The 10,836-nt window shown below is 36.7% G+C and overlaps 1 protein-coding gene across 1 annotated transcript; it reads right to left on the reverse strand.

Annotated features, from left to right (window-relative positions):
* Positions 1-8,125: 8,125 nt before the first annotated feature.
* Positions 8,126-8,653, reverse strand: LOC131328487 (uncharacterized). Its single transcript, XM_058361429.1, has one exon. It carries the CDS (start codon positions 8,651-8,653, stop codon positions 8,126-8,128), a length of 528 nt encoding a protein of 175 aa, XP_058217412.1.
* Positions 8,654-10,836: the final 2,183 nt, after the last annotated feature.

A 10,836-nucleotide genomic window follows, 5' to 3' on the forward strand; every position in this document is an offset into this window, starting at 1 on the left:
GATCAAAGGTATTTTTATGCCGCTATGATACAGTGCGACTATACGGCGATTAAAATTCATGTTCATTACTTGTTTCGATTAAGGATTTAGTTTGGGGCATAAAGATTATTTTGTAGTCCATATCTATGGTTTGGGAAAATTAAAGTGATATACCACCAAAGTGGTCTCTGTCATAGAGATTTTCTTAAACTTAGAAAGATAAAAGTTTTGGATTACATAAAGTTACGTTTAGATCCATGCAGGTAGTGATCGGCCCAAAGGAAGGTTATTATCTGGCCGGATTTTAAACGGTATAAGGTAGTTGATTTTTTGAATAATATAGTTCTAAAATTTGCCTATGCGTTCAATAGTCAGCCCAAAGGAAGACTTTTGATTGGCCAAGCCCAGTTTATATTATTCATGTTAACTAGCCTTATTGGTGAGAAGACCACTTGCATGTTGTAATTATTATCTAAAGACTTGGTTATGATTATGTATTAGGTTTCTCGAAAGGGCCCACCATTAAAGACATAAATATCAAATTTTATTTTATTTGTCTGATTGTTTGTCCCTACAATTAGTCCAAGTTTTGCATGATAATTATATTCAAGTTCTCTTATTATTATCATTGCACTAAAGTAGATGGATATTTGTTAATTGTGAGCTTTTCTATTGTTGCATCTTTTGCATCTGCCAATTTGAATAATATTCCAGTTCTTAAGTGTTCCAACTTTAAGAAATGGAAAGAGCATGTTACAATTCATTCTCATGGCTAGGTTAAGGGAACTGCAGATGCTGGGGCTTCACAGACAACTATGGCATAGAAACAGGATAAAGGTGTTCCCTGTTTCTTTTGCAAAAGGACTGTTGGTCATGTGAAGAAGGATTGTCCCAAATATCACAAGTGGCTCGCAAAGGTAGGTAATCAATTCAGTTTTGTTTGCTGTGAATTTAATTTAGCTGAAGTACCATCCAACACTTGGTGGATAGATACGGGTGCAACTATCCACATTACCGTGTCTATGCAAGGTTGTATAAAGAGTCGAATCCCCAGTGATGTTGAAAGGTTCATTTATATGGGAGACGACAATAAAGTTCGTGTTGAGGCAATTGGAGTCTATAGACTTAAATTAGAATCTGGTCTTTATTTGGATTTGGATGAGACTGTTTACGTACCGTCATTTAGACAGAATTTGATTTATGTTTCCTGTTTGGACAAATCCGGTTATACTTGTTCATTTAGAAATGGAGGTTTCAGTCTTTTCCAAAATTCAAATATTATTGGTACTGGATATCTAGTTGATAGTCTATACAGGTTAGACTTGGATGCCTCTCACTTACAGTTTAATGAAACTTTGCATGTTGACAAATATGGTACGAAGCGAAAATTAATTAATGAGAACTCCTCTGTATTGTGGCACAAGCGTTTGGGACATATCTCGAAAGAGAGAATTGAAAGGCTTGTGTCAAGTGGAATTCTTGATCCTCTTGATTTTTTAGATTTCAAAATCTGTGTTGAATGCATAAAGGGGAAGCAAACAAACATAAGGAAATTTGGTGCCAAAAGGAGTTTAGACGTTTTAGAAGTGATACATACCGATATTTGTGGTCCATTCCCTACGGCTTCTTGGAATGGTCAACGGTATTTTATCACTTTTATAGATGACTATTCTCGTTATGGGTATCTGTATTTGATACATGAAAAATCACAGGCACTAGACGTATTTTTAAGGCTTATAAAGCAGAAGTTGAAAATCAACTTAATAAGAAAATTAAGACTATTAGATCTGATCATGGTGGTGAATACTACGGTAGATATGACGGATCAAGCGAACAACGTCCAGGGCCTTTTGCAAGATACTTGGAAGAATGTGGCATCGTACCTCAATACACCATGCCAGGGACACCACGTCAAAATGGTGTATCTGAGAGACGAAATCGAACCCTTAAGGATATGGTTAGAAGTATGATGTCTAATTCTTCTTTACCAGATTCCTTGTGGGGAGAAGCCTTAAAGACTGCAGTTTATATCCTTAATCGAGTACCTAGTAAAGCAGTAGCTAAAACCCCGTACGAGTTGTGGACTGGAAATAAACCTAGTCTTAGGCATTTCCATGTCTGGGGTTGTCCAACTGAGGCTAGGCCTTATAAGTCTAACGAAAGAAAATTGGACTCAAGAACTGTTAGTTGTTATTTTATTGGATACTCAGAAAGGTCAAGGGGTTTCAAGTTTTATTGCCCTTCCACAAATACCATAATTGAGACAGACAATGCCAAATTTATTAAGGATGTTGAAAGTAGTGGGAGTGCACAACAACCCAGGAATTTTTAATTTGAGGAGAAACATATTGAGATTAATATGATTCATATTGAGACTGATGATGTGGTTACACCTGTCTTAGTACAGGATGCGGATGCAAACCACCATACTATTCCTGAGTTGTCTCCTACTAATACGGAAGAATCCCAACAAACTCAATTGGAAGTGCCAAGGAGATCCAATAGGGAGAGGAGATCAGCGATTTCAAGTGATTATGTCGTTTATCTCCAAGAACATGAGTTTGATATAGGATTGGAGGATGACCCCATATCTTTCAGTCAAGCCAAACAAAGTGTTAACTCCCTAAAATGGATGAATGCCGTATTGGATGAGTTAAAGTCTATGAGTGATAATGACGTTTGGGATCTTGTCGAATTGCCTAAAGATGTCAAACCCGTTGGTTGTAAATGGATATTTAAAACCAAACGGGATTCAAAGGGCAATATCGAAAGATATAAGGCATGTCTTGTTGCCAAAGGCTTTACTCAAAAGGAAGGCATTAACTATAAAGAGACTTTCTCTCCGGTATCATCGAAAGACTCTCTCAGGATTATTATGGCACTTGTAGCTCATTATGATTTGGAGCTTCACCAAATGGATGTAAAGACTGCGTTTCTTAATGGTGACATTGAAGAAACCATTTATATGGTGCAACCAGAAGGTTTCGAGACAAAAGAATCAGAACATATGGTTTGCAAACTAAAGAAATCCATTTATGGCTTAAAGCAGGCATCTCGTCAATGCTATCGGAAGTTTGATCAAGTAATTTCCTCTTTTGGTTTTAAGGAAAATGCTATGGATCAATGTGTCTGTCATAAGATCAATGGGAGCAAATTCATTTTTCTAGTATTATATGTCAATATCTTATTGGCAAGCAGTGATATAGGATTATTGCATGAAACTAAGAGATTTCTTTCAAAGAATTTTGAAATGAAAGATCTTGGTGATGCATCTTTTGTGATAGGCATATAGATTCATTGTGACAGATCACGTGGTATAATTGGCTTGTCACAAAAGACTTATATCGATAAGGAGCTCAGTAGGTTTGGCATAAAGAGTTGTGCATCATGTGATGCACCAATTGCCAAAGGTGACAAAATGAGTTTGCTCCAATGCCCAAAGAATGACTTGGAAATAAAACAAATGGAAGACATCCCTTATGCATCAGCAGTAGGGAGTCTTATGTATACTCTAGTTTGTACGCGTCTGGATATTGCATATGTGGTTGGCATGCTTGGAAGATATTTAAGTAATCCAGGCATGGATCACTGGAAAGCAGTAAAGCGCATTATGTGATACTTGCAAATGTCAAAAGATTATATGCTCACGTACAGGAGATCTGAACATTTGGAGAGATCATTGGATATTCAGACTCTGATTTTGTTGGTTGCCTTGATAGTAGGAGATCCACTTCTGGTTATGTTTTCATGTTAGCTGGAGGAGCTATATCTTGGAAAAGTGTCAAACAGACACTTATAGCTTCATCTACCAAGGAAGCAGAATTCATAGCTTGCTATGAGGCATCAAATCAAGCGATATGGTTGCGAAATTTTATCTCGGGGCTTCATATAGTGAGTAACATCGAGAAGCCGCTAAGGATTTACTGTGATAATAAAGCTGCTGAACTGTATTCTAAGAATGACAAGAGTTCGTCAAAATCAAAGCATATTGACATCAAGTTTCTTGTCGTTAAGGAAAGAGTTTAGAATCATCTTATGTCAGTTGAGTACATTAGCACAGAACTCATGATTACGGATCCGCTTACTAAGGGTTTACCACCTAAAGTGTTTAAGGAGCATGTTGCTCGTGCATGAGTGGTTAGTTCTAATGAAGTATTTTATTAGTGGGAGTTGTGCTACTCATATTATGGATTATTTGACATTTGTGGTGATCACATTTGGTTTATTGATGATTCTGAAATGAAGTTGTGTATTTTTTCAAATTGTGGTTATACATGAAGTTTTGAAAATATGCATGATACAGGAACTCTATTGAGTTATAAAGTTGGACCAGTTGGAAACAGGCATGATAAAGGATCACATTGCATGTGTTTTCCATGCTACATATCCGTATTTGATCTATGTCATTGAATACATAGGTATATGTGACCAGATGGGTCCTGTCATGATAAATATGACAAAGGCCGCCATGATCCTATATTTATGTTTTCGATGGACCAGATTGTTTTGAGATGACACTCATAAATTTCGACAACAAAAGTTTGAGCTCCTAAAGTTTACAATGTTTAATATCATGATGACCTATGTGGCCCAAGTGGGAGATTGTTAGCAATTTTCTCTTGGTGGGCCTACATAGCTCATAAAATTAAACATTGTATGTTGTCAAATAAGGCTTGAGTGATGTTGGTATTACCCATAAGGTTGTGATCGTTCAATTAATGTGACCCGGGTAATGAACACGTCTCTATTAGCACGTATTTGAGTCATATCACATGCGTTAAGTGGTGCCGGCTAATATTATATGTAGAGACCAATTAAAGAGCCTAATATGGTTCCATCTATTATGATGGGCTATGATGGAACCGGGGCTTATAAATATGTGGTCAAGGTCACCACTCCAAATCCTAGCCTCTTTTCTCATACCATTCCATCGTGTATGAGACTAAGGTCAAAATTAAGAATAGGATTTTGGAGGCGGAAGACGAATAACCACGCACTAAGGTTTTCATCGTCCATGGCGACAAGTATGCATCCGGTATAATTATTTTCTTCAATGGTTTGACATGAGATCTTGGGTTTAGGGTTTCTTATGAAACCCTACACTATCAGCCAAGTAAAAATCAAGAGGTGGCCAAACAACAACTCAAGATATGGCGAGAGGGATCTGTTCCAATTTCCATGCTCAGAAGTCAAAAACAACACCGTCCTGGGGTGCTGCAGTCCCTGCTGCCCCTTGGGGACAATAGGCCCCCGGATCCCTTTCCCTCCATCTAATATTTCAATTTTTGAGTAGGAGCTAAAAAAAAATGACCTGCTTCTCACAACATAAACTAAAAAAGAAAACATATTATAGAAGGGAAATTGGACAATTCAAAATCGTGATATACATCGATCGAAGAGAACATTTTAGCAGATCGATCGACTGGGTGCCCATAGATATATTACAGTAGCTTAGTAGTAATAACTAAAATAATAATAACTATATATGTGTAAGCAGTAAGCCATTCATTCAATATTCCATTATGCAATTAAAAGCCCGTTCCAGAAAACAAATACTCTCTCCGTCCCTTATTTATTGTCCAGTATTCCATTTTTGGCTGTCCCTTAATAAGTGTCCATTTTGTAAAGTTAGTGGGTAAAAATTGGTGCATTGTCTATTTTGTCCCTAAAAGTAGATTTCATTTTAAAAAGTTAGTGGGTAAAAGAGTAATGATGATGGGTAAGTAGGGAAAGTGGAGGAAAAAGTTGATGTGAAAGGTATAATGATGATGTCTTTTTAATAAGTTGGAGTTACGAAGTTGGACACTTAAAAAGGGACGGAGGGAGTAAGAACTTATTTTTTATCCAATAATACAGATTGTTCGAAAAAAATAAGAAGGTGATACTTATTTTTTCAGAATTTACATAGGTACCAATGGGCGCCGGGGAGGAAAATCGTACCGATGGTTGCGCCGGGCCGTCTCCGGCCACCGGACGGCCGATCCGAGCCGTCCAAAAATTCTAAAAAAAAAAACCAAGGGGGCTCGTGTGAGAATCAACGACATCCGAGATGTGTAAGGTGCTTGATCCAAACACCCATTTTCTGTGTAGGGTGCTTGATCATATATATACGGAAAAGGGGTGCTCGGATTAAGCATCCTATACACCTCAGATGCCGTTAATTCCCACACAAGCCCCCTTGTTTTTTTTTTTTAGAATTTTTGGACGGCTCAAATCGACCGTCCGGTGGCCAGAGATGGCCCGACGTGGCCGCCGGTACGATTTCCCTCCGTCGGCGCCCATTATCATAGCAACAGTCTTATTTTTTGTATAAAGCAACTTCAAGCTTAAAAATTATGTGTTTATGCAAATAATTTTCCTACCACTATGGATCTTGTTTGATAGATCTCATTGAGATCTTTAATACGGTGCAAAAAAAATTGAATTTTTTTTTCATTTACATTATTTTTGAGTTTGAAAATGTGAAAGAAACTTTTTATTTGGGTTTTGTGGAATGACCCTTCTTATTTTTGAATGAGAAGTGGCAAAATAAGTACTTATTTTTTAAAAAGGTTTCCGAAACGGAGCCTAAGCAAATATAGTACAAGATAATATCGTTGACCCAAATGAAAACTCGAATTTTAAGTTTTTGATATGTCGCATCTCGAAGTATTCCTACCCTTCGGTCACAATCATGAGGTCTGGCAGTCTTGGATAGGTTTTTTTTTTTTTTTTTTTTTTTTTCTTTTTTTGAAAGTTAATATTGTAAGAATAGTACGTAAGATTAACATTTTGGAATATGAGTTTGAACTCTTGACGTTATTTCTCATAGCACCTAAATGCACCAGATTTCTTTAGACCAAAAGCCGGCCTCTTGGCTCAAGACTTGAAACATTTCCAATACTTCAGTTAACATAAGCAAGAATTTTACCCCAACCCTAAAGCTGATAATACCCAAGACTTTCCTAATTATGTGGACACAAAGGCAAACTTCCCATTAGGAAAATGTTAAAGGTTGTCCATGAATTGGATCCACAAAAGCCTCCATGAAAGATAAATAGACGCCTCATATTGAAAGATAAATAGACAGCTCAAATTCACAGTGATGTAAATTTGAGTTGTCTATTTATCTTTTATGGAGGCTTTCATGCTGTGAATCTGAGTCGTCTATTTATCTTTCATAGAGACTTTCATGGATTCAATTCATGGACTGTAGCAAGCCTCTTCCCATTATCTGTGTAGTAAGCAGGGGCTACTGTGAGCAAAACACAGCAGCGTGCAATCTCACAGTCCAAAACACTTTTGGACGGTTCGAATTTTTAAAAAACTTGACTCTTCCAAGGAAGAGTTGTTTTAAAATCTAAACTACGGTGAAATTGGGCACAGCTGCACACTGCTATATTTGATCACAGCAGCCCCCACTTCGAGTTCACTAGTGTTTAGTGTTTAGTGTTTAGTAAATGAAAACTTGCCATTAATTCTAACTTTAAATGAAATTGTCAGGACCATATATCAGTCTTGCAATTCTTGACTAATCACACCAAAGAACTCAGATTCAGGGGGTGTTTTCACTTAAAAAACCATAGAAAATCTAACGCATTTTTTCATTTCGTTTCTACTAATAAAAAACTTTTAGCATTTTCATATTTCATTTCCTCTAACAAAAAAACTTGTCAATAAAAACTATTTTTGCTACAGTAACTCTACTCAAAAACCATCAACAACTTATTTACCACCGGAAATAACTTGACATTTTTCAACAACTTATTCAGTACCGGAAACACCTAACAACTTTTTAACCGCAAATAAAAATCTCCAAATTTTTCACTACCGGAAACACCCATCAATGGGTAATTGAAAAATCCTTACCAATTAAAAGACCGAAAAAGTGGTTGAACAATGCTCTCCCCGTGTGATAGCAACTCCAGCATTTTCTTGTGTGGTGGTAGGTCATACGAAGAACTAACCTATTTCACAATTTCACTTTTTGAAAGGAAAAAGTATATGTAATTAAGCCAAACAGAGCATTAAGTACCAAAAATTTGAGATCAGCTACATAAATTCATTTTTTCATTGAGTTCTGTCGGGAACATCGTGTTCTGTAATATTCAAAGGAAAAAGTATACAAAATTATGTATTTACCCTTGGTTGCTAGCAACTTTGATCTCTACCATGTTCTCTTCTTGACCATCCGATGAGAACTATGAAGCAAAAACACCCTCTTCAACACCTTCATGAACACCACCACGCCCGGCCTCTTGCCGGAACACACCGTGCCACCGCCACTTTTCAGTAACCTCTTGCCTTGGACACAGGCAAACTGATTTGCCGCCCTATGGCCGGGTGACACTTCAGAATTCTTGCACTCTGACCCCTGAATTCTGGACAATTCTTCATTGAAATCCTCCCATAACAAATCCATTTTTTCCTCTCCATTTCTCCATCCACGTCCTTCTTGTGCTGCCTTGGGGCTTTGCTCAACATACGACAAGCTCTCTCTCTCCTTACGATAAATTGATTTTTCCTTGGAATTACTGCTTTCTCCCTCGTCATCTTCTTTTGGAGATTTCCTTTGGGTTTCTTTGTGGGGATAGGGCGTGGAAGAAGTGCGGCGCCACAAGGGCGGCGACCCGATGAAAAGCGGCGGAGGGTTGGTGGTTGTTGGGAAGCTGAAGTCGTCTATGGTGGTGGCCATTGGCTTGTTTAGTTGATCAATTCATCTCATGGCAATTAAATAAGAGAAGTAGTACAGGTGGGATTGGAAATGATCATGTATAGGGGAGGAGACGGTACTTAATTTTCGTATGGAAGTACTACTGGCCGGGGTTTGTTTTGAAAATATATATAGAGCCAGACTACGACCACCGCATATGTGGTGCGGTGATTATAGAGCCAGACTACGACCACCGCATATGTGGTGCGGTGACCGTCCACCGCACGGTTATTGGGGCCTATTTCGGATCCCACAAAAATACAAAAAAAATATTCATAAATTTTAAAAACAATATTTTATGGGGTTCTGTAAAAAATCAGCTTCAACGGATATCGGTAGATATGCTTTTTGAATTTATAGAGGCGAAAACTGCGAAACTAAGCAGTTTTGCTACTACAAATTCAAAAAATATACCTACCGATATCCATTAGAACTTATTTTTTATAGAGTCCCATAAAATATTATTTTAAAATTTATAAATATTTTTTTGTATTTTTATAGAACCCAGAATGAGTCCCAAAAAATATGCCGTGGACCAATGACCGCACTCCATGCGGTGTACCTAGACTTTCTGATATATATTGTAGTTCAACAACTCTGCGCGCTACAAACTGATCGATCGGGTAGTTCCAATTTCTTCTTTTATATATATATATATATATATATATATATATATATATATATATATATATTAGGAGTAATAATTAATTTGAAGGAAGGAAGGAAAGGAAGTGGGCCCTGCTAAACTTCTTGCACTCTTGACGCATGTCAGACTCTCCTTGCTAGATCAGTATCCTAATTGACCGCAAATGCGGGTTATAAATTTTAAAACATACTGTAGCATTAATTTTTATTTTTATTTTTTATCCATCTATGAGATTAATTATGAGAGTGCGTATATATATATAGAGATGATACAAGTATATTAGATTATGAATTCGTAAAGCGTTTGGGGTATATTCTGAAGAATAGATTGCAATACGCTTTTTGACCATATTGCTCTTAATTTTCTGAAATATATATAATATCTTTTGATTCAAAGGTAATTGGAGAATGCAAAATGGAAAACAAATTAAAATACACTACTTCAGGGTTGATTTTTCAAATTGTGTCTCTACCACTCAATTTTAATATTTAATTACGGCATAATGCATTCCTCTGTTTGACTTCCAATTAGGTAGAATGACAAAATGCTAAATGCTAAACATTCAAAAATTAAACTCCCAAACAACCCCTTAATTACAGTCCTTTTTTAGAACCTCAACCCAATTATCCAAAAACAGAGACCAATGTTGTTCACCCTCGTTTTGTTCACCATCGGTGAGGTTATGCTCATTTCGTGTCTCACTTTGCTAATCTAAACCATTCATTTTTTTCAGACTCATTTTGTAGGAGATGGTAACAAAATTCAGCTCAATCGAATATCGGTAGGTGCTTCGTCTAGGAGTTCATTTATTTTGTTTAAAATTTTTGACTGAAAGATTAAATTTTTAGATCAAACGCTTACCAATATTTGAGTAAGCTGAATTTTGAATGATTTTGATTAGCAAACGGTTTGGAGTTTTTATATCAAACACTCACTAATATCTGAACAAATGAATTCGGATAAAATGAACAGTTTTAATTATTATAGTGAAACAAGGAATACACATACATTTGCGAGAGTGAACAAAGCGATAATGAACAAAATGACTCCCCCAAAAACAGGGACAGACAAAATTAAAAGAGGGGTCAACGCATTTTGCTGATGCATTGCAGGAGTCAAGAAAATGAGACAAATGCAAATATACTCCTCGAAAACATAATTGTGTGCAGTTATCTATCTATCAATCTATCTAGCATTACAAAATTTATTCTTCTGGAATCCAATCGTACTCCTCCTATATTAAAAATCAACCTTTTAATTAATTATTGGTCATACCATACCATACCTATACCATACAAAAAGGTCTTCGTGTGGCATCACCCTTGTAATGTAATCATCAGAAATAAAATACGCTGATTGATCAAAAAAAAAACAGAAATAAAATACAGTAGTACCTCTTCAATTCGTATACCTACCAACGACAAAAACATTTGAGTTTAACGCGCGGATATATATCATGTCACATTGCTTGCAAAGAGAAGCCACGTTAAAAAGAAACGACCGGACCGCACAGTTATGG

Source organism: Rhododendron vialii, chromosome 6a (assembly GCF_030253575.1).
Source record: "Rhododendron vialii isolate Sample 1 chromosome 6a, ASM3025357v1".
In the NCBI taxonomy this organism is placed as follows: domain Eukaryota; kingdom Viridiplantae; phylum Streptophyta; class Magnoliopsida; order Ericales; family Ericaceae; genus Rhododendron; species Rhododendron vialii.

Bases quoted from the DNA above. Each gene is read 5' to 3' on its own strand.
- LOC131328487 (XM_058361429.1), bottom strand. From the start codon at position 8,653: ATGGCCACCACCATAGACGACTTCAGCTTCCCAACAACCACCAACCCT.